The 27,326-nt window shown below is 36.8% G+C and overlaps 2 protein-coding genes across 2 annotated transcripts; both read right to left on the bottom strand.

The window, feature by feature from the left end:
* Positions 1–283: 283 nt before the first annotated feature.
* LOC135081305 (uncharacterized) lies at positions 284–4,911 on the bottom strand. The gene is made up of 4 exons (XM_063976035.1): positions 4,809–4,911; positions 3,749–3,922; positions 2,555–2,796; positions 284–344 (listed from the first exon to the last, which is right to left on the bottom strand). Exons 1-4 carry the CDS (start codon positions 4,905–4,907, stop codon positions 311–313), a joined length of 549 nt encoding a protein of 182 aa, XP_063832105.1. The 5' UTR covers positions 4,908–4,911; the 3' UTR covers positions 284–310.
* Positions 4,912–23,400: 18,489 nt separating this feature from the next.
* On the bottom strand, positions 23,401–25,897 carry LOC135081304 (uncharacterized). Its single transcript, XM_063976034.1, has 2 exons — positions 25,798–25,897; positions 23,401–23,907 (listed from the first exon to the last, which is right to left on the bottom strand). Exons 1-2 carry the CDS (start codon positions 25,802–25,804, stop codon positions 23,447–23,449), a joined length of 468 nt encoding a protein of 155 aa, XP_063832104.1. The 5' UTR covers positions 25,805–25,897; the 3' UTR covers positions 23,401–23,446.
* Between the last annotated feature and the right edge of the window lie 1,429 nt (positions 25,898–27,326).

Below are 27,326 nucleotides of genomic sequence, written 5' to 3'. Positions count from 1 at the left end.
CTTGCACTATAGATAGATGGTTTAGAAATATGCTCTATAGAAGTTTGTTATGTTGTCTTCACTTAGGTTTTACAGAGGTGAAAAAGTCAGTTAGATCCTTTTCATTTCAATCAACTGATACTATAACTATAGTATATTTACTGAATGACCCGTAGGTACGAGAGAGACGCCTTCTAGATAGATATTTAAGTGTAAATCTCCAAGTTTTCTAGTTGTTTTTTTGCTGAAATCCATGAAACAAAACAGCCAAGTTGCAAAAAGTATTTATTAACATAGAAAAGAATACAAAACACTATAAAACTCCGCGCCTTCAGAAGTGGGACTGCCTTATTTCCATCGGTAAACTGAAACAGAAGCGAAATTACATCAAAAACTTATTACAGAACAGCAGCTTCAAGGCTTCAATTTCTGGAAGGTATTGTATTTTCAACGTGGAAAATTCCGCGGAAAAGTTGGGAAAAGTCCGTTAAAATAAAGCGAGAATGTTTGTTGCTCTATCACGTGAACTACTGAACGATTAAGGATAAAATTAATAATGCAAGACCACTAATAAAGTGCTGTTGTTTGTTCGTAACTATTTTTGGCATTCTTATTTGAAAATCCACGCGTTCACATTAAATGGAATGGAATTTAATACTCAATGCAAAATTATTTATAAACTCTTGTTCGCAAATAAAAACGATTTGATTTGATAATATTTTTTACTTCGCAGCTTCGTATCGTCAACAACACTGGCTTTATATTACAGTCTTAATCTATCTTACATCTTTATAATGTTCATGATGTACCTTTGTAGTTACATGAACTTTCTGATGCATAGTATTTTCGTTTGCTTGATAAGAAAAAAGCTCTATAAAAATTAACATCAAATGGTTTTAGATCAGACAATTTACTCGATCGATCTCTGGCTAGGTACCTGAAACTTCGTCTGAAAACGGCTTCTTATCAAAGCCGTACAAAATGTACAAAATACGTAGGGGAGACTGGGGCTATTGTAACAGAGGATAGTTATGTGACATTGTCGATTTTTTTGAACCTATTAACTACTAGCCTGGGAGGTGCCTGGATGCGGGCGGCGCAGGACCGGTCATTGTGGAAATTTTTGGGGGAGGCTTTTGTCCAGTAGTGGACGTCATTTGGCTGAAACGAATGATTGACTACTAGCGAGCTCGTAAGATAGGCCCCAGTAATTAATGTGTATTGACCGTGGTGCATATCTTTTTCATAAAGTTTACTAAACCTTTGTTTGTCACCTGTCATCCGCTTTGCAATGGAGGGAAATCGAACCTCAACTTCGAACTCCTCCTATGTTCTTCTGATTAATTTCGTTGCGGGTCCAATGACAGTTTAACTTTCCCCCGGGACAAACTTGACCTTCACTGGTTGGGTTTTTATTGGCGGTCAAGCAGTAGATCCTGGCTACAAAGGAGTTGCAGCGGTGGGAACGAGAGGTGGGAATAGTCTCGTATTTTTTTAGCGAGCTTGTAACAGTGCGCGTTTTTAGTTCAAGTCTCGAGCTAAAAATAGCTCTAAAATCGTCAATGTCACAACTCTCCTCGGTCTCCCCTAGAAGTGGCAAGCCAGGATCAATCTGCATGGTAATTAAAGATTCACCGACCCTTTAATCAACTCCAGCCCTCTTCGAGACTTTCAAATCAGCAGTTTTAATCTAATTCCCGAAGTTGTGAGATCTCGGTAATTCCATTGGTATTAAAGTTTGTGAGTTATGGACTACCGTTTTACCTTCAACGTGAATTCAAAATGGCTAAGATTATCATTATCTAATTATCTTCTAAATATAATTAATAACTCAAAGGTGACTGACTGACATAGTGATCTATCAACGCACAGCCTAAAGAACCGGACAGATCGGGCTGAAATTTGGCATCCGCTAAGAAAGGATTTTACGAAACTACCCCTAAGGGGGTAAAACGGGATCCACGCGTACGAAGTTGCGGGCGGCCGCTATAGTAGTGTAATATTAAACGTTATTCATACTGAGAAAAATGGGTTAGGTCCTTTTATGGCAGGGCAAGTTATATTTGGGACGTGTGTAAATGCCTTGAAAAGGGCACACTAATAAATAATTTAAATAATTCGAATTGAATTTTAAAATAGGTAGGTAGGTACCTTTGGTTAGTTTTAGTGCATTAAGATTTGGTTATGATTTTTTTGGGCCTTTGGCTAGTTCTTCAAAGTGATCTTAACTTCTTAGTTCTGGTTTCTTTTATCTCTATCGCTCGAAAATGATTCGAAAAAAGTGGGATATAGTACTCTTCCCGGGGACGTTTGACTTTATACCAGTTGGCTTAATTGACTAAAATGATGATGATGATCAGTACCAGAGTATATACAAATGAGTAGGGCATCTTCATAGAAACGCACCGAGCGCGGAGCGAGCAAAATTTAGCGTGGATTAGCGGGGTGTTGCGCCGAATTTTGTCAGTGTGTGCGTGCGCGCCGCATACGTATTGGCGCGCTCACATGCAAACCGCGCTCGGTGCGTTTCTATGAAGATGACCTACTCATTTGTATTTACTCTGTCAGTACTCACTTAGGTTGTATCAAATGGAACGGCATCTTCCTCACAGCTTCCTCAGCAATATCCAGAGGGAAGGCAAACTCCAGCATGTTCTCATTCAAGCAGTCATTATACGTCGACGCCAGTTGACACCTGTCAGACATGCCCTCGATGCTGTCCAGACAGAGTCTGGAGATGCTGTTGAGTTTCCTGACTACCCTCGAGTTTTTGCCGTTGACGAGGCTCGCTTGGTGCACCAGCAGATCTCTGTTGACCTACGAAAAAAGAAATTTCAATATAAGATTCCCATGAAACAAAAAACAATAGTGTTTCAACCCCTTCAATTTAGAATCATGAATATCCTTTTTTGGGCAGTTAGAAAAGGGGAAAAACAAGAAAACAATTCTTCTGAAATAAAAACGCCTACATAAATTATGTTGCGACGTTATCCTCAATTCCAGGAAACCGATTAAAAGTGCAATTTTTCCATCTGCGATTGTGTGGGGTGGTTCTGGAGAAACGCCTACGCTAAAGAGAATAATTGTGGAATAATGTAGTACATTCTATTTATACTATTGAGGAGCATTTGCCCCGAAAAGGGGTTTATTAATGGCAGACTGATAAAGCATTTGAATGCGATTATAAAAAATAACATCTAGAAACATAATTTATAACAACTTAGTCTGTACTTTATTAATTACTCTGTAATTTGTAAATCCAACTGTTGCCATGATGAGTCTTCCAGCGATTTGGCCCACTTTTAGATTGGTCCACAGGCCAAGTAGCTGGATTTTATTTTATTTAGGATAACAAACAGGATTGAATTTTTAAACATTTTTTTTCTGCAAGTGGGCCCACTCTAACATACTAGAGTAGATTTTTGTTGATATTGTGTTTGAATTATTAATAAAACATTGAAGGTGGACCCAGTTGCCCGAAGAAAAAACCCGTGGACCTAAAGCTGAAAGTGGGCCAAGTCGCTCTGAAAGATTCTCAATTTTTTTATGCAAGACAAGGCAGGTATTTGACTGCAATTGCACCTGGTGTTAAGTGAGATGCAGTATAGGATGGTACTTATCTGCCCTATAAGTGCCTATTCACTCTCGCTACGATACTTCTCGCGTGGTACAAAAGTAAATACCTAATCCAACATAGGTGGTAGGTATTTATCGTGGCTTGTAAAAGTCTTTTTTCGTATTCTTCTTCGTACCTCTTTAATTCTCTTACCTTCCCATGGTTGATGATGTCACTCTGCTCCAGCATGCAAGCAGCGAAGCACTGTCCAGACCTGGAGACTGGCGAGGAGTTGGTGAAGTATGCTCTGACGTCCTTGGGGGAGGCTCGCACTTTGATGACGCACGACTGCGCCAGACGGACTAGGGCGTCCAGGTGGCCTTGGACCTGGGAAGTTATATGTGAGAAATAATGGTTTACACCTCAAAATTGGAACTGATTCTTCATCATCATCATTTCAGTCGTAGAATATCCACTGCTGAACATAGGCCTCCCCCAATGATTTCCACAAAGGCCGGTTAGTAGCGGCCTGCATCCAGCGCCTTCCTGCCACCTTTATGGGGTCGTCCTAACTGATTCTTATAACATGGTAATTCAGTCAATTAACAGCAGGTTATAAATTGACAATTTTTTTTGACTGCAAACCGTGCCGTGTCATATCAGATATGTTTCGTCGATCACTTGCCATGGTCGATAGAGACTACTTTGGGTTCGTCTCAGCCAAATGACGTCCACTGCTGGACAAAGGCCTCCCCCAAGGTTTTCCACAATGAACGGTCCTGCGCTGCCCGCATCCAGGCTCTTCCCGCGACCTTTACCAGATCGTCGGTCCACCTAATAGGAGGCCTGCCCACGCTACGTCTTCCAGCCCGTGGTCGCCACTCGAGAACTTTCTGCCCCAACGGCCATCGTCTCTACGAGCTATGTGCCCCGCCCACTGCCACTTGATTTTAGCAATTCTGCGAGCTATGTCGGTTACTTTGGTTCTTCTGCGGATCTCCTCATTTCTGATTCGATCACGCAGGGAAACTCCGAGCATAGCCCGCTCCATCGCCCTTTGGGTGACCTTGAGCCTTCTTATGAGGCCCATAGTAAGCGACCACGTCTCAGATCCGTATACCATCACTGGCAACACACATTGGTCAAATACTTTGGGTATCATTGGCTTAAATAAAATACTAATAAAGGGCAGAGCTTCACCAGTAGTTGATTAGTGTGACCCTTAAGCTCTTACTTTACCTTAGGATTATTTACCTTACTCTTTATTTCTTACCTTAGGATCTGTAAAATCAACTAGAGTACCAGATGTACCATGAACTTGCACCGTAAGCATGCAGGGCAGAATGACCGTCAATATATTGAGCCCCACCATGGTTCCTGAAATAAATAAACTGTAAAAGAAGCTGAAATATTCGTAAGAAGCCAACTGTGAAATTAAGGTTTATAAAAGTAAGTAATCTACTACTACTCCTTGAGTGAGTACACCTCTTTCTTTAAGCAAAATTTACTGAGCAGCTTTTGATAAAATTACACGGTCCTTTCTGGTAAACATTAATTATTATTTACTTATTACAGAAGGCCTTTATGATTTAAGCTGTAGAGAGCTACAATTGTGTGATATGAACTAAGCAAACAAGTACCATACATGCTATGCGTACTCATCGATTAAATTATTAATTAATAAACTGACACAAAGGTCGAATAAAAATTGGTCCAGCAAAATAGTACACAAATCTATTTCCACAGAACTTACATGAACTGTCTCCCGCGCAGCTGTAGACTCCAATGCGTTTCCTGCGCTTGCGCCAGCTGTCTTTTTAAAAAGAAACCTGAAACAACTCCGATTGTGCGATCAAACAATGTTCAATGACTATTGTTGCGAAACTAGCTTTGTTTCAGCTTACGACATCAATTTGGCTGATATTTTGAGTGTTCAGTGACTGTAGAGGGATAAGAGAGAAGAAAACATCCTGCCCCGTACAACCAAACTGTGGAATGGACTATCGTCTGCGGTGTTTCCGGACGGATACGACCTGCAAGCTTTCAAGAAGAGAGCGTATCTTCACCTTAAAGGCCGGCAACGCACCTGTAACGCCCCTAGGACTTCGGGTGTCTATAGGCGACGGTAATCACTTACCATCAGGTGATCCGTCTGCTCGTTTGCCTCCTGTCACATAAAAAAAATATTTGAGGTTACTGCCTGTAGAAAATGTAGCCTTCGATTTCGAATTGAGTACGTATATCGCTTCGTAAGTCGAATCATAAAGTTAGCGAATTAAAGCGGTGTCAAACTTTATTATGAGCCAGTCACTGAACTGACATACCCCCATAATCCGGCTTGTGCTTTCTGAAATACAGATTTTTTATTTATTTGAAAATTAGATTGATTTGAACAAAAAATAATATGAAGGTTTCATATGAATCAATTACGAGTATGTAACTAACTAAACGAAACCAAACTACAAACTGGTTTTACACAATTTGTCCCTTCTTGGAAATGAAATAAACTTCAGAAATTAACATTTTACATATTCATGAAACTGTTATCCGAAATGATAGCGTTAAATCCGCCCGTATTCATTTTTACACACTTCATTGATACTGTCTAAAATATGCATGCGATAAAATTTCGTTTCGTATTAAAAATGCCAAAAACACACACACCAGTGTTGTTTCGTACAATATAAGCTTACGCAGGTTGCATAACTTTACATAACAGTAAACAAATGCGAAATTCATAGCGATACAGTAGAATTAGAGATGTTACTTTAAACATCGATAGCTTTGGAATTATCTTTTAACCGTTTAAAAAGTTTCATTACAAAAGAGTGCGAAAGTGCTTATCAAACTCGCGCATTGAGGGCCCGTATCTCTCTACTCACCTTTCAGTAACTTCTTATCTCGTTAGCTGAAATTTTACCTACTTAGAGAATCTTAATACTCCAAAAAAAGGAAACCAAATTCTATGGAGAGCTGATAAGTCTTGACTTGGGATAAGTCCAATGCAAAACGGATAGCAGATAGCAAAGAAATGATAATGTAGTTAATCTAAAGAAAAAGTTACACACCACTGATAGTGCGCAATGTGCATTTTAAATTTTAATAGGGAGACATTCAGTGAATTATCGAATCTAATTTGTTGAAAAATATATTTGTTGAAATGTTTCCTTCTAAAGAAACGAATAAATTTATTGACATCGCACCGCACATCACTAGGACTATCGATATCATCCTACATCTGAGTGGGTTTGAAACGTTGAAAAAAAAAAACAGCTCGGTGAAAATTCCACGCATGAACGTTTTTTTTACAAAACGCGCTGCGAATGCGATACGGAACTTTTTTGCGTGGGTTCGACGCTTGCCAGTGCCAGCAGTGTACGAGACGTGTGTAGGTAATGCAGGTCTTTTTATTTGTATCGGCTACACAATGCATCCGATCAATATGTAAAAATTCTAGGTTTAAAGATATACTTATTATGTAAAGGTTTATCACGTGTAATGGGTTTAAGTCTGTCTTAAAAATTGAGGAGTTACCTAAATAAGAAAAAAGTTTCATGGAAAATGAAGCGGAAAACCATCAATATGACTTATTATGAAAACTCATCAGCATCAATCTAAAGATGCAGTTTGATACATAATAATATCCGAAAATAGCGTCTATTACAAGTTTTACATAAGCGGTCACCTTTAATAATCACAAAATGTACAGCTTTGATATGCTATCGTCCGGCGCGTCCATAGTAGGTATGATCTATGATCTATTTATTTAGCAGAACATACTGTGAGGGCGCAACTTAAATGTAATTAGTTTGCGCTCCTTCAAATATTTCGCATGTATTTTAAATACACACCGTTTTATATCGAACTTTTTTCATCAGCCAACAGAATTGTAGAAAAAGCTTAGCATTATTATTATTGGGACATCTCCACTGGTGTGGAATGTGGGACGTGATACTAATGGGGGGGAAATACGGGAACTTTTGACGTCCCCGCGCAAATTGTTCGCGGGGACTCTACACGGCCACCAATTTACTTTGACTTGATCCTTGAGGCTGCCACAGTTCAGATGAAGGCAATAACTCTAACAATCTAGTGAAGGTCGCGGGAGCACTTGGGTGCAGACAGCGCAGAACCGGTCTTTGTGGAAATCCTGTGAGAAAGCGTTTATTAAAACCAGCAGTGGACAGCTCTCGGGTTCTGGAATAAATTGGCACAGACATTGAATTGAAAAGTCTCTCGAGTAACTCAAGTCTTAAGCAAGTTTACAAGTAGTTCACATAACAATTTACTTTGGTTCAAAAATCTTGCTGAGTGAGAGTGATATTTAAGTCGCTTGAAAATAAAATGTGGCAACCTCATCATCATCATCGTCTTTTCATCAATTATTTCCGCATCGCCCGATTGGTAGCGGCCTGCATCCAACGCCTTCCTGCTTTTATGAGGTCGTCGGTTCACCTTGTGGGTAGACGTCCCACGCTGCGTTTTATAGGCTGACATAGCCGGACTAGCAAGCTGAAGTGGCAATGGGCAGGGCACATAGTACACAGAACTGACGGCCGATGGGGCAGCAAGGTTCTAGAATGGCAGGTTAGATGGATGTGTCCACTACACATCCATCCAACCTCGTGGTTTTCTTCAAATCCGAACTTGACCTATTGTTCCATCATTATACTGTGACGAAGACGGCTAGTCTCCTTATGCAATTTGTGAGGGAATGAAAAAATATCATGGCTCAAGATATCTTGGTCGTCAGTAATAGGAGTTTATTTCGCGTCGCGGTCGCACGAGATACGGCGTGAACAAATTTATATTAGACGCTAAATTGTGCTGTTGTGCCTTATGTTCAAGATGAAATATAGGATATGGGCCTGGAGGAAGTATATCTTACTGTGTTTAAGCTATAAGGGTGATTATGCTATAAAATAGGGTGTAAAATGATGCATGTGATAGCTTTTCAGCGGTCACTCTATATGATTGCGTTTTGCCAATATTTTTTATGCGATTCGTATTTGATTTTTTTGGTTCATTTCTCATTTTATTGATTCTAATGAAAAACTAAGCCAGCCAGAGGCTGTCTTACTTTGCAACTTTTTTTGTGGTAGGTAGGTATACCTAATAGACTTTTCAGTTTAATGATAGATATTCTTTTTTCTTGGAACTAATCTGCGAATCTAAGAAAATAGACTTTCAATGAAACTAATAATTAGTTGTGGTCTGAGGTTTTCTTTATTTAATAGAGATTACACGAGTAGATATTTTGGCTTTAGCCTTCAGCATAGAGTATTAGCAACACGAAATGGTTATAAAATTGGTCGGCCATTTAAAATAAATTATTGTAATCGAGCCCGTTGTACCGATGCATAAACGCCATTAAGCTCTGCTGGAACTAATCACCAAAATAGAATTAGTTGATACACATCTAAATTCTGTGTTGGATCAGCCAAACTCATTCATTCGCGTTTCATACTTTAAAAGGAAAAGAAGATCAGTAAAATGAAATCGACAATTCTGAAGCTGTTGATCGTTCTGTTCCTGACGTCTCTTCTGGTTTCTTTTACTCTTTGTCAAGAAGAAGAAGCTAGTTCAACGACGACGGCAGCTACCACAAAGGCAGAAGAAGAAGAAGAAGAACCGCCGAAGAAAGGCTGCTCTATTTGGTGTTGGATACAGAAGATCGCCATGTTTGTTATTTCTCAGCTTCTTAGTGGTAACTGAGTGTGTTGTAATTAAAATACTGATGCAAGTTAACAATGTTTTTGTAATGCCGATTTGATGATGTGATCCTATGTTAAAATGTTATGAATACCCAACTAGTGAAGTTTACATTAGTACTTTATTATTTCTGAAATGGTGACCGAAGAAATAAAATTTTATTGTCGAATATTAAATTGCTCTTTTTTAATCATGAATTAAATGAAAATAAAGTGAAATCTTCTTTTCTTAAGTTTTACATGAAAAATAACACAACCCATAAATTTTTCTTCTTAGAGTAATCACTAATCAATGAAGACAAATAGAATCTAACTAGGTTCTTCTGCATAACAGTGCTAAAAGTTGTTCTATACCTTTTGAAAATAAAGTAGAAAGAAGATAAACATTTTATGCTTTACACATTTAAGTGTAAGCATCGTTGTCACGGATAAATAAGTGTTCAGATATATCGGCGAACGGTTCCATTCCGTAACTTTCCACAGTGCAACTTCGTTTGAAATAAATTTGTATCTTTTTTAGAGATCCGTGGGCCAATGAAATAGAAAACTACAAATGTAATGTCAGAGTTAATAAATCAAAATGATTATTGCTGTATAATCTTTTTAAGAGCATTTCCTTTTGATTGCCATCTTTCTTACAAGGTTGTGATTTGGAGGGCAACTAGAACGGTACTATTTTACTGTTGTAAATTTCTCTCAACGAGGATTTTTTTTGTCCATGTAGTTCTCGTATTAGAGCCTTTGAAGTAAATATTTTGAAAAACAGGTATTTTTTCTTGTCGTTACTTAGACCCAGTTTTTTGATTCTTAGTTAAAATAACTAATTGTTAAATTTTGCTACTAATGGTTAAATATTAACAAAATGTAAACAAATAGTTAAAAAATTTACTACAAGTCAAGCTAACCATTGTTCGAAAAACATTTTTTTCTGTTATTTAACCACTTGTTATTTGACATCTGTCAAATTTGACCATTGGTTATTTTTACTACGAATCAAAAACCGGGTATAAGCTGTGGAACCCAGTAAGTTTTCCAATTTACGCTTGACCGTTTTCCTTTGCGTGAATCCGACAGTCTTGAGTGCTCGGCAAACGAGCGCCGGCGTCTAAATCAAACACATTTGCCGCGTTTTTATTTTGACAGAATTTTTGGGTATTTTTCGATGTGTTAAAGACTACTTTGGAAGTAAATAATATTTGGTTACATTATTATGTTGTTGATGATGTGATATCGACATTAGAAGTATCCCCACAGAAACCTATTTCTTCGTCCAAAATTAAATCAATTTCTCTTAGAAAATAAGACGTTCAGTTTTTCACGAATCCTTCTTACCTAATACTTATTATACGTAAATGTAAAAGTTTGTAAGGAGGAAGGAGGAACCTGTCTGTGAGTGACAAACCAAAAACACGTGGGCGAAATCGAGGGCAAAAGATAGTTTGATGTCTTTCAGGGAAAATATTTCCAATTTTCTTTTTCCTTCTCGGTTTATTGGTTTTCAGCAAATAATTAACAAAAAAAAGATTTACTTGTTTAGTATTTCTTCAGCAACACATTAGTCGTTATTTTTTTTTATTAGTAACATTTTCAGTTCACGACATGTTGTTTTGTTTTAATAAGTTTAATAAAATTCAGCTATACCTACCTATGTAGTTCACATCAAAAGGAACTGGTTAGATAGGTACTTTTATGTACGTCACATTGTATTCTTCTAACTGAGGGCTTTGTAGCTAGCGAGCGCGTTAAAAAAAAGATTTTAGTTCTTGAAAGTTTCCGCTAGGGGCGCTGTACAATCCGTCATACATTTAATGTCACTTTTTTACGTCGACATCGAATGCGTTAGACGTAAACTCACACTATACCCCCTGATCGAGTAGATAACTCTACGCTATCCTACTTCCTACTTATAATATTATAAATGCGAAAGTTTGGATGTCTGGATGTCTAGATGTTTGTTACTCTTTCACGTAAAAACTACTGAACGGATTTTAATGAAACTTTACAGTATTATTGTTTATAACCCAGAATAACATATAGGCTATAAATTATGACGATATGTGACAAACTAAATTTCACGCTGGTGAAGCCGCGGTCAAAAGCTAATAGATAGATAAATCCTTATTTTACAGTTTCTTTCCATGTAACTAAATATAGAGAACGAGATTTTAGCAGCTGCAATAGTGAGCGCATTACAATCAGAATATGAACGGATCCTCGTGGTATTAGGAATTTACTGGGGCAGCTTAATTTTGATCGAAACGAGTTAAACTTAATCTTCCAATTGCGGGACGGGGAAGTATTAAATTATGCTGCGGTATCGAGAGGTTTTATTTTTCTTGTGTTCAGTATTTTCTCGAAGGATTGCTAGAAGTACTTAACGTATTTAGAACTTGTGACTCATGTTCTAGTAGTTTTTATTCGAGAATTTCGAGATTATGTTCGCTTCGCCACATCCTTATTTTATTATTTTTAAATTGTTAATGATAGCAATATATCTGTGTACGTATATTACTAGTACTTCTATTGTTTTATATTATAAAAAATTAAAGGCACTGATGGTTATGGCTATGGTTATATTATCAAGAAAATAATAGAAAATAAAATAAAAAGATGGTGGTATTATCAAGAAAAGTTAATGTCTAAAATGAGGAAAATGTCTTGAAACCTTTATATTTTTGATGCAAAATAGCATCTATAATAACATATCCGCTGGTACTGGGAAGACGTGGCGGAAGACAGTCAGTGTCCTTTGTTAGAAAAGAGGTAGTAAGAAAAAAGTTGTGCATAAAGTAACACTGATAAAATAAACCCCTATAAAATGCCAGTATTTACCTTGACGTGCCGTCGCCTGAACAAACCCCTATCAAATGATTTCTGAACGTAAGTAGGTACATTTTCTGCTCGTTTGTTTGATCATTAATACCTTTAATGTTCCCGCCAGGTCCCTATGCCAGGAGCGCTTCGATAGCTTACAAAGGAACAGATAACCTTTCTGAAGCTTTTAAGCTCGACATCACCGCAAGTTCAATTCATTGAATGAATATTCAAATCTCCGTTGCATTTACTTTTTTCTATGAAATTGAGGTATATTTTGTCGAACTGCATTGGGCTACAAGTTGTGCTAAACACGACCCAGAGCAATCTTATGTCAACACACATTTTTTTAAAATTAATTTTTGTGTATTGATATTTAATTAAGTTTGTAGTTACCTCGTAACCAAATGTTATTGTTCGTAATTTAGATTCGTATTGGTGGAAACTTGTTGATTTTTTATTGGACAAGAGGCAAATAAATTAAAATAGTGTGAATGTACTGGCTGATCTTTGTCGAGCTGTGGCATTATCCTGTAATGATTTTAGAATTCATATTGTATTTTATACGATTATTGGTTACTTTTAAATAGTTATTGCAACAATTTTAGTATTTGTATTGTATTTTAGAAGAACCCAAAAACCCATTATTAAATTAAAATACTTTATTTGATTACTTCCTAGGCATTTTGCAGACATTAGAATGATTTTAGAATTTATTTTGTATTAAATCCAATTATTTCATATTTATTATTTAATTTAATTATTTTAGATTTTTATTGAATACATATTAGTATTTTAAAAATTAAGAAAACAGCTAATTATGAAATAAGTATTGCATTTGACTAGTTCCGGTGCATGCCGTCGATAAGTCGTTTTGAACCGGTTGACTTTCACTGATGGAAGGGGAAGTTACCTTATCGCTGGCATGCCGCTGGACAGTCAGTTCGATTTGAGCGTTCAAAGCAAGAGGTACTATTAAGATGACGTCATAATGTCGGAATTGTGTAAATCAGTGGTGCTGAAATACAAGTTAGAACAACCTACAAGAGTGTTTCATTTCAACTCAGAAGTGGTACGTGATCTACAGCTCAAAAGGTACGTTTTTATTTATTTGGTTAAAAAGTAATTGATTTTAAAAGTTCAAGTAGAAAAACGTATGAATATTTCGATTAATGCATGAAATAGTTACTTTTAAAACGAGGCTAGACGCGCCTCCAGTTTATCAGGCTAGATGCGCCTTAGACTATGACTAAGACTATGACTATGACCATGACTATGACCATGACTAAGACTTAGTATAACGATGTTAGACGCACCTCTAGTTTATCAGGCTGGATGCGCTTTTGACTATGACTAAGTATATCAAGGCTAGATGCGCCTTTGACTATGACTAAGTATAACAAGGCTAGATGCGCCTTTGACTATGACTCAGTACAACGAGGCTAGACGCGCCTCCAGTTTGATAGGCTAGATGCGCCTTAGACTATGACTATGACTTTGACCATGACTAAGACTTAGTATAACAAGGCTAGATGCGCCTTTGACTATACTAAGTATAACAAGGCTAGATGCGCCTTTGACTATGACTAAGTATTACAAGGCTAGATGCGCCTTTGACTATGACTCGGTACGAGGCTAGACGCGCCTCCAGTTTGATAGGCTAGATGCGCCTTAGACTATGACTATGACTTTGACTATGACTAAGTATAACAAGGCTAGATGCGCCTGTGACTATGACTTAAGTATAACAAGGCTAGATGCGCCTTTGACTATGACTAAGTAAAACAAGGCTAGATGCGCCTTTGACTATGACTATGACTATGACTGTGACTGACTTAGTATATCGAGGCTAGACGCGCCTCCAGTTTATAAGGCTAGATGCGCCTTTGACTATGACTAAGTATAACAAGGCTAGATGCGCCTTTGACTATGACTAAGTATTACAAGGCTAGATGCGCCTTTGACTACGACTAAGTATAACGAGGCTAGATGCGCCTGTGACTATGACTTAAGTATAACGAGGCTAGATGCGCCTTGACTATGACTAAGTATAACAAGGCTAGATGCGCCTTTGACTATGACTATGACTATGACCATGACTATGACTGTGACTGACTTAGTATATCGAGGCTAGACGCGCCTCCAGTTTATAAGGCTAGATGCGCCTTTGACTATGACTAAGTATAACAAGGCTAGATGCGCCTTTGATTACGACTAAGTATAACAAGGCTAGATGCGCCTTAGACTATGACTATGACTATGACCATGACCATGACTATGACTGTGACTGACTTAGTATATCGAGGCTAGATGCTCCTCCAGTTTATTAGGCTAGATGCGCCTTAGACTATGACTAAGTATGAGATGTAGAGGCTCCTTAAGAACAAAATATTCGACCATTTGTAAGTACTATTAATTAGTCTAAACGAATAAAGATATTTTGACTTTTGGCTTTGACTATAACTATGACTGTGACCATGACTATGACTTAGTATGAGGCTAGACACTCCTCCAGTTTATCAGGATAGATGCGCTTTTGAATATGACTAAATATAACGAGGCTAGACGCGCCTCCAGTTTAATAGGCTAGATGTGCCTTGGACTATGACTATGACTTAGTATGACGAGGCTAGACGTGCCTCCAGTTTATCAGGCTAGATGCGCCTTAAGGGCCCCATTGTTTAGGATGTCTCTAGAATAAAAAGCCTTCTATTGCTGACATAACAAGGAAGCCGTCCAATTGTCACATGAGTTGTGTGTGTAGGTCGTACTGAATAAAATACAAATATAAATACAAAATCTTTATTTGTGATGCATAAGTATAATAGAAACATGTCACAATGGTATTTTACTACACTTTGCTCAGGGAGCATAATATTATTTGTGAAACAAAAGATTTTTAGATTTATTTTTTGAGATTTAGATTTTTGGAAAAGACATAAATCAAACTTTTGCTTAATATAACATGAACATAGCTTCCATATTATGATGTTGAGTTGATGCTGGTCAGACACAGTTTATTTCGTCGAGTACTTTATTTCACAGTTGAGTACAACGACTACTGAAGATGGAGCTCGTATACCGCCAGGGACACCCGTCAGCTGACGATGAAATAAGCGTGCTAAGCGAACGAAGTTGTCGTCGTCGTCCAGTAAGAAGGCGCCACCACGATCGTCTTCTATGGGGCCAAGGTTGAAGAAAAATACGCGAAGGAGCTCATCTTCTTCCAGCTCTACTGAAAGAGCAGTGCCACATGAGGTTCGTAAAATGTCTGGTAGACTCTAGTGAAGAAAAGTGCCTATTTTTTTATTGGTAGTTTTTATTTATTGCGCACACATTATGAAATATTACGCATACCTACAGTAAAATGGGAATATTAGCTTATGTAGTAAATCTTTAATAGTAATAATTAAAGGTAATAATAAAGTATTCGATTATAACGTTTAAATTAACGTTAAAGTAAATGTGCAAAAAAAAAATATTTTTTTAAAATATTTTTACACAAGTAAAGTGAATTAATTAATGATTCGTTTATTTTAAAATTGTCCTCGGTTCGGACTTTCGGTAGGTTCTTTTGCCAAGTACAATATCTTGTCTATAGATCTATAATTCCACTTCAAAAATATATTTCGAATATGAAACGTCAAGGTTCCATAATGAGCAGAAGTTTAAAGTTTTTCTTTTAGTAGTCTTTTATTTTTGACAATTTTGTGAGCGCTATTATAATAGCTAATGCAAGTAAGAGAATTTTGTCTTTGACTTAGACATTGCAAAAGTTAATTGGCTTAGCTAAAGGAACTACGGACGTCTGTTAGAGGAAATTTTGAATCCTGCTACTTGAAAGGATGAACAGTTTACGTAATTATTTTTATGACAATGAGACTGTTTTGGTAAATGAAAAATCCTTTTAAGTGTTGGTAGTGAGTGCACTTGTTGACGCAAAACCGATGCTGAAACTAAGTATAGTTTGGCGGATCATTTCAATATCAATTCCAATTGTAAAAGTTTTGGTCAATCATCAGTCATACCTCTATAGAGCTAATATAAACAAAAATGTTGATGAGATTGACGCCGTTATAGAAGTGTTAGTGATTGATGATGTATAGCAGACTTCACTGACAATGGACGATTTGACACTGATATTGATTCGATATTACAATTTATTAAAGACATTCTAATCTTGAAAGCTTAATTAATCTGAAATGACCTGTAAATTACCATTTTTGGTCGGATTGTAATTAAGAAAAGTAGTTTGATTAAATTCACAAAATAGCGACGTCACTTGCTTGTCGTGCCATACGAAATCTATGGGAGTTTGATTTAACAGTTTTTAAAAGTACGTCAATTGACTGGCGGTGTCAACACGTCTATTGGTCAAAACTTCACGCAACTGCAATTTCTCACGGGTTTGAATACTGACATTCTATAAAATTCCTGGTCAGAATATTTTCGAGAGCCACGAAAATGACGGACACAAGTAAATACCAGTTAACATAAATTTCTAGTTTTACAGAGGATAGTTTCTGGCGTTTACAGTTGCCTTTCGATTTAAAATTTGAAAATAACTTGACACCTGGCGAGCTTAAGGCCGTGGGTTCGATTCCCGCCTTAGGCGGTTCTATATTTTCAAGTGATATTTTATAATGCGAATAGCTTTCCGCCGAGGGTTCTTCCGCGTGGAATTTTGTTTATCACAGTTATTTGTTTTGTATGTTATGTATGTAAATTAAACAGGGGGCCAAGTACCGGGTGTTTAAGAGCCTTTTTAATTCACAACGGCAAAGGTGAAATCGTTTTTGGTAATTTGTCGCCTAGTCCAATAACACTTAAAGCAAATATTTTAATAGCTACTTCAATGCTTTTTGGAGCATGTCTAATATGTCATGTAAATCGAATTGTAAAAGACCCCTCAGCTATGGATACTCTCGATAGAGCTGATATTATGACTAAGCCCGGACTTAGTTCCGACAAGTTCTGGTTAGTTAGATAAGCTTTATACTCTTTTGTGAAATTATCGCGATTGTATTGCTATAAATCTGACTGAGATAGGACGTACACGTGCAGTCTTTGATGTCAGGATGAAAAATAATGTGCAAATACCACCATTACCACTTATCTCATTACAAAAGGGAAAAGGGTTCAGAAAACCATAGATGACTAACTTGATCCAATGCTATGATTATCAATATTATTCAGGACTCTAAATCATATTTAAGTCAGATCTTGATGATAAAGAGAAAAGTCTTCAAAGTTCTGTAGCAGTCACTTACTTTAGTCGACCCACAGACAGGCGACCCCTGAGGAAAGACATCTTCAATGAAAGACAACTTCTATGAGTTAGAGACACTAGCTGTGGTGTGTGTGCTAAAAAAAAAGGTATATCTTTTAAGACTTAAAAGTTTCTACTGGTTATGCTGCCTTAAGAACCACGTTAAAAAAAAAAAGAAGAGTTCCGCGAATAGTCCAAATACCAAAATTTAGTCATAGAATCTGACGACAACCCATCCAAACATCGTAATCTCTTCAAATAGCAGATACAGTAAGGTTGATATCAAATTATTTTTAGTGGTCCCACGTACAGCTAGATGGCAAATATGTTGCGCTTATCGTGATGAAATCGAGCATCACAGACATTCAGAAACACATAATATAAGGACACTGTAATTGTACCTATTGGTTTCAAACACTTGGAAAATTTGTAAAGAAGAAAAATGTTAAGGCCTTAGAAATACATAATTCTGACGAAAGTACCTTTAGTGTTAATCATAAATCGTGACCATAATTCATTATTTGCCAGATTACGGTTACAAATGGATATAATTGGATATAATATTAACGTTTTGACATGTTCTTATAAACTTAATAACTTTCACATGGCAGTCATGGCAAGATACACTGTAATTAAATTGATTATGTACTAACATCTAATGGACGTGTATTTATGTGAAATAAAAATTTGGATTTAAAAAGAGTAGTTTCCAATATATTCGATATGGTAGTTTTGAGAAAATTATAAAATAAAACGAATAATATCTGAATTTCATGCAAATATCCGTTATTGGTTATAAAATAAGTCATTACGAATAATATAGATTAGGTGAAAATGTATAGTGTGTATAAGTGCCTACAAGATTTTTCTCCCTTTCTTAACATTTGTTACTGGTTTAATATGAAGAATATAGTTTCTGAAATGCATTATTAATGTTAAAACACTTGTTAACAAGTTGTCATAGAATTGTTTATCATTCTACTATATATGCTTCATATTGTAATATTGTTTGAAAAGTAATATTAATGATTTTAGAATAAATCCTTATTAGACGTGAATGCCGGGAGGCATCACGGTGTCGGATGGCCGAATGTAATGATTTTAGAATTCATATTGTATTTTATACGATTATTGGTTACTTTTAAATAGTTATTGCAACAATTTTAGTATTTGTATTGTATTTTAGAAGAACCCAAAAACCCATTATTAAATTAAAATACTTTATTTGATTACTTCCTAGGCATTTTGCAGACATTAGAATGATTTTAGAATTTATTTTGTATTAAATCCAATTATTTCATATTTATTATTTAATTTAATTATTTTAGATTTTTATTGAATACATATTAGTATTTTAAAAATTAAGAAAACAGCTAATTATGAAATAAGTATTGCATTTGACTAGTTCCGGTGCATGCCGTCGATAAGTCGTTTTGAACCGGTTGACTTTCACTGATGGAAGGGGAAGTTACCTTATCGCTGGCATGCCGCTGGACAGTCAGTTCGATTTGAGCGTTCAAAGCAAGAGGTACTATTAAGATGACGTCATAATGTCGGAATTGTGTAAATCAGTGGTGCTGAAATACAAGTTAGAACAACCTACAAGAGTGTTTCATTTCAATCCCAAAAGAACGTCATCATTTCCGACTAATCCGACGTGTCATTCAAGCTGCGAGTAGGCTTTGATGTGAATTACTTGTGTTCCTGCCAAAGATCTGAGCAACGTACCTATAACAGCGCATCAAGCTTTACACTATATGACTACATAGGACTTTATGCAGTTGTAGTAGATGCTATTTTGCAACAAAAATGTAAAGGCTGATGTGCTGTCGATTGTACAATGACGTGTGATAGAGTTCAATCTTTACTGTAATGTTATACGTGAAATTTCGTGGATGAACGGTGTTTGTAACTGACGCCCGTATTCACAAACGAAAGTAGCAAATCGAACGCACAGCGTTGAATAGAGCTCTGTGATTGGTTTGTGTGTCCCTGTGCGTCCACGCGGACTGTGAGACCTCATAGTAATGATTGTGAATACGGGCGTTATTCTCCTGTAGGTAAACTACTCGACGAATTCTGATGAAACCTTATAATATTGTAGTATTGTATTAAGTACAGTTAGGTATTAGGTTTAGGCAAGGCTTTTAGTTGGGCCTTATCTTTCATGAAAATCTATGCGACGAATTCAGAGGTTTAAAAGTTTCGATTTCATAATTGTTTCGATATTCTTTCCAAACTTTGGAAGGTAATATAAACGAAATTGATACATTTGGCTATATTTCTATAAACTCTATCACGATAGAGAGTTTCAAAATACTTATTGAACATAATTGTGCGAGCTATTCAAATGCCTTTTACTGGCAATTCTACTATGACTTCACTGGGTTTTGGCGGTCAATCATTTACATTTATGAGTTTCAGTTAGAACGAGAGTTGGGAATAGTTCCATTAATGGCAAACACACACTCATTCTGAACACTATAATCCGGGCCTTTTCAAGGCGAGAGTGAATAGGCACTTAAAGCGCAGATATGTACCTACCATTCTAGACTTCATCTCACTTAACACCAGGTGCGGTTGCGGACAAATACCTGCCTTGTCTTGCATAAAAAAAAAAAGTTTTGCCCAATTAATTGTTTTCACTGGGGAAGACCGGTACCAGAAAACGCAGCGTGAGACGTCCACCTACAAAGTGGACCGACGACATAGTAAAGGTAGCAGGGAAGCGCTGGACGCAGGCCGCTACAAATCGATCAACGTGGAAAGCATTAGGGGAGGCCTATGTTCAGCAGTGGCTATGGCTGAAATGATGATGATGACTGGGGAAGACTGGCATTATTCCAATACCAACAGAGTAGGTACAATGCTGTCTCAACAAAAGACGTTGGATTTGAACTGTTTACTTTAATAAGATCCTGTACAGGTGCGTGCAGTCGTTGAAGACCTTAGCCTTTCGGCAGACATCTTGTTTGTGTTGAGTCGCGTCTGCGCTCTCCACGCATGAGCTTCCGAAGTCGCTGACCAGGTTCCTCTGGTCAAGTTGGTGAGCCAGTTGCACTCGTTTTCTGGAAAAAGTGTGTGAACATTATACTATGTACCTACTCGTTTACAGTAAGGGACTGCGCACATTATCGGCACGGCACGGCACGAGATTTTAGGCGAATAATAGGACCTTAAAGTTTTGACGCTACGGTTGAAATTCCCTTGCCGTGCTGTCCTTGAGTAGGTACATAATTCTCATATTGAGCGTAGTCTCTAATACCACATACTGAGGTTAATGATCGTCATCATCATCATCTTCATCATTGTCATCATAAGATCATTTAGTCTCCACTGCAGCTGATCTCTTTTACCAGAGGCAACTGGATTTGGCATAAACTCCTCATGCTAGCCAGATGGATGGCCACATATTATGATTGTGATAAGTAGGTATAAAATCCGCAATAAATGTAAAATATGCATTGGTTTTAAAAGTAAAAAATATGACACCAAAACATTTTCAAAAGTTTGTACTGAATTATTAAAGCGTCACAAATTTTTGATAATTATTATATTTACAAGAAAATCAACGAATAAAATACTATTTCGTTAAACAGCACTATATTTTATACCTAATGCTGTATTAAGTTCGGAGTTCTCAGAAGCTGAAGGCCTTTGCTTTTGATTCTAGATGAAGTTCGATATTACATTTTATACCAACTTCTAATTAAAGTTGTCGGTTTCAAAGAACTTCGGCATTTTGCGGCAGATTATTATGTACAAACGTTATAATATGTTTTAACTAGCGGCCGCTCGCGCTCGCGACTTCGTACGCGTGGATCCCGTTTTACCCCCTTCATCTATCTTACGCGGTTTAGATTTATTCATACAAATGTTTTTTCCCGCTAACTCCCGGTCCCGTAGGAATTTTGCAATATCCTGTTGTAACTAAGCTTTAGGTTTACTAAGATACCTGCATGCCAAATTTTTAGATTTTTCATACAAAAGGATTTTCCCGCTAATTCCCGTCCCCATGGGAATTTCGGGAATTCCTTTCTTAGTGCACCTCTACGGTACCTAAGCTACGTCCCTTCCAAATTTCAAGTGCCTACGTTTAACCGTTTAGGCTGTGCGTTGATATGTCAGTCAGTCAGTCAGTCAGTCACTTTCTCCTTTTATATATTTAGATGAGAAAATTCCAGTTATATGTTCATAGTTTCTATCGCTAGAAGCCTTAATTATTACTTGAGTTCTTGGTAATTCGAATTTGATTCTGATTGTAATTAATATGTATTCACAAATTCTGCTATAGGCTGGATTGTAATATGAAACTATAGAAGCTAGATGAATATGAAAGTTAGAATTCTGTAAATTACAAAGCATGAAACTATGTTTTTGTTTAGTCAGTGAGATTGAAATTTATTAATGACTAGCTTTCCGCCCGCGGCTTCGCTATTTGTCTGTCACAGAAAAACTTTATCACGCGCGTCCCTGTTTCAAAAACCGGGATAAAACTATCCTATGTCCTTTCCCGGGACTCAAACTATCTCTATGCCAAATTTCATTAAAATCGGTTCAGGGGTTTAGGCGTGAAAGCGAGACAGACAGACAGACAGACCGACAGACAGACAGACAGACAGAGACAGAGTTACTTTCGCATTTATAATATTAGTAGTAGGCGCTCCGCAGGCGTAGGACAGGTCTTTGTGGAAATCTTTGGGGAAGACCTTTGTCCAGCAGTGGACGTCATTCAGCTGAAACGAATAAAAGAAGGCGCTCCTTGTATTATGACGATTACTAATACTTTTCTCTTTAATTCCTCACCTGTAAATCTCCAAATTGATGACGCCATTCGCGGACATTATACCCAGCTTCTTCAGGACACAAAAGATGATGCACGGCTCATCAGACTCTTGGATTTCCACGTGTTTGGCTTTCGGGAACATCTCGTTGAAGCACTGTTGCGCTACCAAGTCGCTGAGTTTGTCGTGGGCATACATGACTGAGATGCGGGCTTGGGCGATGTATGGAAGCAGCAGGAACAGGAGGATTGAGCCTGGAACAATGGGAGCTTGGTAATGCGGAGGTTCGCTTATCCGATGTCCTTGATTTACGAGAATGTGAAGTAAATTGGAATTTATATCATGTACAGTACAGACGACAGCATAACTGTGGCATCTTATGTACCTACCTACTTAGTTATTATGCAAAAAAAAGTCTGATGTTTTAAGATGTACCATTTGGTATTTCATATACTTCTTAGTTATACAGAGTTGCAGACTTGCAGAGAGGCTACCTGGTTATACATAGGACTTTAGATCAGAGGGCCTAGTGTGAGTTTACATTAAACGCGCTCACTATGAGCGCGTCAAAAATGACATTAAATGTATGACGGATTGTATACAGCACCCCTGGCTGTTCAAAAACTAAAATTTTCATACATTTTATATGATGTAAACTCACACTCGGCCCACAGTGTTAGTAATTTACACTTATTATTATTCTGTGGTAATACCGTCAGTGTATGTGTGTAAAGTTTTCTTTACCCTAAAAATGCTAACTCAATTTTGATGGCTTCGACGTTTTGGCGTTTGAAAACTATGTAGTTTGTTTAGGGAAAGTGTAGGAATTAGCTATGCGCAATCTACGTTACAAGTTTGTTTGTAGGTCAGTTGTGTTTGTAACTCTCCAGAATCACTTTACGTATTAGTTAGTACTTCTCATTACATTATATCACTCAGTAAATAAGATAAGACTGATAATTTTCAACCCAGACGAACTCACGATGGATTGCTAGTATAATATTAGAGTTATGTAACTTGTTTTTGGAATTTCTCCACAAAACAGGTAAGCATTCAATACCTTCTAAGTATAGTAACACGGCTATCAAGTTATTTATTTATATTCTCATGAAATATTCAAAGACAATTTTGTATTAAATTCATGTAATGAAAAATCCACAGAGCACTTTGATATGCTAAGATATTCATTTTATGCTGAAGTAGCGTTCCTAATCAGAAACTTTTCGTTCACTTTAGTCATACATTTTGGTAACTCAAAGGTTGAATAAAAGAAGCGGGAACCTTGTGTTGTTTATTTACGAAAGTATCAAAAATTCAATAACATTCTAGTTAACTACCATTCTTCAGGGTCTCTGAAAGAAATTGCGTACAGTTGTGTGCAGTCGTTAAAGACTTTGGCTTTCTTGCAAACGTCGTGATCCAAATTCATCCCATTGATGTTCTGTGCACAGGTCTCCCCTACATCTGAGATGAGGATCCTTGGGTCATATCGGTGGATGGCTTGGACTCTTTTGTAGTAGTTCTTGATGTTGATCAGACCGTCGTTGGACATGATCCCGAACTTCTTCAAGACGCAATGGATGATGCAGGGGATATCGTTCCTGTCTATATGGAGAGGGTACTGGTATAAGTTCCGAGGGTACATCTCGGTCAGGCATTCGTTGGTGACCTTGTCGCTCTTTTTGTCTCTGGCGTACAGGATTGATATCGAAGGCTCCGAGTCCAGGCTTTGCGATAGGAACTTTGTTTTGGCCTCCACCGTGATTAGTGGCAGAATTGTCAAGATGAGAATCTCTGAAAGTATTTAGATGGACACTCTTTATTGCACACAACACTGAACTGACAGTTACAAAAATAAATGCTGGAAAGCGATGTCGAGTTTTAAGCAATTAAATATTCTAGTCTGCAGCACACGTCTGAAAATAATCTATTTAAGTAAACTGATTTAGATTCATAATTATTATTACTGACGGGATTTAGATTCGTATGTCCATTAGTAAATTATGTTTGCGACTAGGTTTTGAATGTAAAAGACAGTTAATAGTAACTTTTCACTGTGTCGAAGGATAAAAGATATAAGAAGAAACAAATGGGCACTTATTTCCGTGGAACATTATATGTCTATAAAATGTAAGTATATTCCTAACATTCCCATTTCTAATATATTAGAAACGGGCCAAGTTACTGAGAAATGTACTCGCTCAAAGGGAGTTAATCTTGCGTTCAATTTTAAACTTTAGCCCGTCCGTTTAAGATTCAATTCGTGTACACGTCCCAGCTTATAAGCGAACCGTTGCATCGATCTTGCATGTCAAAGGAAGTTGAGCATTGTATTGCATCTAAATTGATCCTAACTAAAAAGAGGATATGCTATTTTGGACCTCTTTGAGGCGTGAAAAATGTACAATAGTATAATACTTACGAGAGTGACCGTGAGGTCTATTAGAAAGTAGGTATGCTTTGTCACTTTCTGGGGTCGTAGTGTAAGTTTACGTCAAACGCATTCAATATCAACTCCGTTAAAAAAATATAAAATATGATGATTTTAGTTCTTGAAAGTTTCCGCTAGGGGCGCTGTACAATTCGTCATACATTTAATGTCACTTTTTTACGCAGTCGACATCGAATGCGTTTGACGTAAACTCACTCTACGCCCCCTGTACGATAAAGATTGTATCGATTAATTGTTCAAAAATAACTTTTTTTTATTTTTTTTTTATTTTTTTATGTTACAGTAGGCAAACGAGCAGACGGATCACCTGATGTTGATATTTATTTAATTTTCAGTAACTATAGTTTTTAAAAAAAAAATAACGTACCTACCTTATTATGTAACATGACTGTTTATTTTTAACTTAACATAACTTATTGAAAACATGATTTTTCTGTAGCAAGGTTTTTATTTGACTGCTATTTGATGACATATTTTTCGATACAAAAACTTTCTGTCCACCAAACTTAGTCTGATGGTTCTTTCAAACTGATGATTAAAAAAAGCAAAAATATTGCAACTTTCATAACTAACGTATTCACGAATCACTCATTCTCTTTCACAGACACTAGTTTCATAAAAACAGTTGTTTTAAAAATATTTTATACCTTTTGTCTATTTCAAAGGAATTAATCAAAAGTCCCATTCTCACTGTTAAAATATTCTTTTGTTGTAAGGAGATTCTTAACGCTTTCTCCCCTCGCGATAACATAGTAGCGAATTCTTAAAGAAATGGATTTGTTTTCTGAAATATTTCCATTTTATATTTGCATTTTGCTTGAGAAAAATCTGTTCTTTTGTTGGATTTTTTCTCTGTTATAAAACAAGTGAACGCTCGCGGCTGTTGGAGTTTGTATTCTACCTAATTCGGAGACCATATTTAGACTATTGTTCTAAAAATAGTATGTTAGGTAACAAAGAATATAAAGGGCCTTCTTAGAAAAAAGTTAAACACGCGTTGAACACTGATTTAAAATGTGATTTTTTATGCAAGACAAGGCAGGTATTTGACCGCAATCGCACCTGGTGCTAAGTGAAATGCAGTCAGGCATTTCCATACTAAATGTCAATTTAAATAAGTTTAACGCGCTTTTAACTTTTTGTAATAAGGCTCAAGGGTTTTCACTTAAAATAGTCTTTCGAATGAATACTTTGTCTTAACTTTGACAGTAAAAAATACAATAAAAACTTACTTTCCATGTTAACGTAATTTAGTGTCTCACAAAGAACAATTAAAACTCATTCTAGCACAGTCAAAGTGGAGTTGCTCAACCAAACTGGTATAATTTTCGTTGTCGGTCCTGAAAAGGTTTGTTTAGGTATTTTCGGAACTATGTTTTATATACCATTTGGTTTTGAAACAATCGCCATTGTTCGTAAATGGCGATAAGCTACAAGCTTTGGTTTAGTACATTTTTTCTAGCAGGTGTTGATAAAAATTGTTGATGACAATTATTATGTAAGATAGACAGGTGGTTCTCTCGTCGGTTTGTCTAGAATATCTTTGTTGGGGACATAATAATATTAATTTGCCATATTGTGCTAAATAAGTTGTTGAAAGGGGGATTAGATGACTGTTTTATAAAAATCTCAAAATCGAGGTTCAGTTCAATCGAAGATTTTATATTGTGAATTGTAACCACTAAGTTCATAGTTCTGGTGTTAGGCATAATGATTTTTAAGATAACATAACTCATTTGGAACGGTAGTTGGCTTATTCACAAACGATGCTTGCTTAAGTGAAGCAGCAAATCGAACGCACAGCAATGAACAGAGCTCTGTGATTGGTTCGTTTGTGACCCTGTGAGTCCACGCGCACTGTGAGACCTTATAGAATACGGGCCTGAGCGTGCCCTCAAATAACGGGCAAAAAAGTCGAGTTTAAATAGATATTGAAACTTATAATTCAGACACGTAAGCTATAAATCACTAATATCACAATTCTCCCAGGTATTTCAATACCTATCGCCATATTTGTGTTCGACACAACAAGTAGATTTAAAATTCAAGTTTGCCCCTACATTTTCATATCCAAAGTACAGTCGCCCAAACATGTTTTATTTTCGACCTTATTTCGGTGGGGTACAGCGATATAAAAATTTCGGGAACCCTGTACATACCTTTTCTAGGGAAAGCTATCAAGTCGACGTGCCCCGTGAGAAATCATCGGAGTTAAAGAAGATGAATGTGCGAGCTCTGTTGAACCAATCTCGGCGAAATGCACAAGTTCTATGATTTGTTGGACAAGATGTATGTTGTAAACATTTTCATTTTGTTTGGGATTTTCCAGTGTGATGTTAGAAATAGTTTTTAATATTGCTAGTCTGCGTTAGATCACAATATCACGTGCTAAGAGACGAAAATTCGACTTGTGAAGGAAGACATTTTAGTTGTTACAAGTTTTTTAGAGAGAAATAACGTTAGATTGAAGTAACATTTCGTCAAATTAGAAAAATAGTTGACGAAAATATTTTGTTTTAAACTAGCTTAAAATATACAATCTGCTTTAGAAGAATATTTTGTATGCTTATTGTACATAATACGTACTTTTATACACTTTCAGAAGATTCTCTAGAAGTTACCTTATATTTAGTCCTACATGGCTACTTTGGCTCAAAACAAAAAAGATTTAATTTCACACCTCTTCAATGCAATGTCTACAGGGCAATTATTACATAGCGTTACTGACGTCATTTCTTTTTAGTTGGTCGCAAGATTTGCT

The sequence above is a fragment of the Ostrinia nubilalis genome, chromosome 19 (assembly GCF_963855985.1).
Source record: "Ostrinia nubilalis chromosome 19, ilOstNubi1.1, whole genome shotgun sequence".
NCBI lineage: Eukaryota > Metazoa > Arthropoda > Insecta > Lepidoptera > Crambidae > Ostrinia > Ostrinia nubilalis.
Note: the sequence above shows the minus strand (reverse complement) of the source record. Positions and strands in the feature narration are given on the sequence as shown.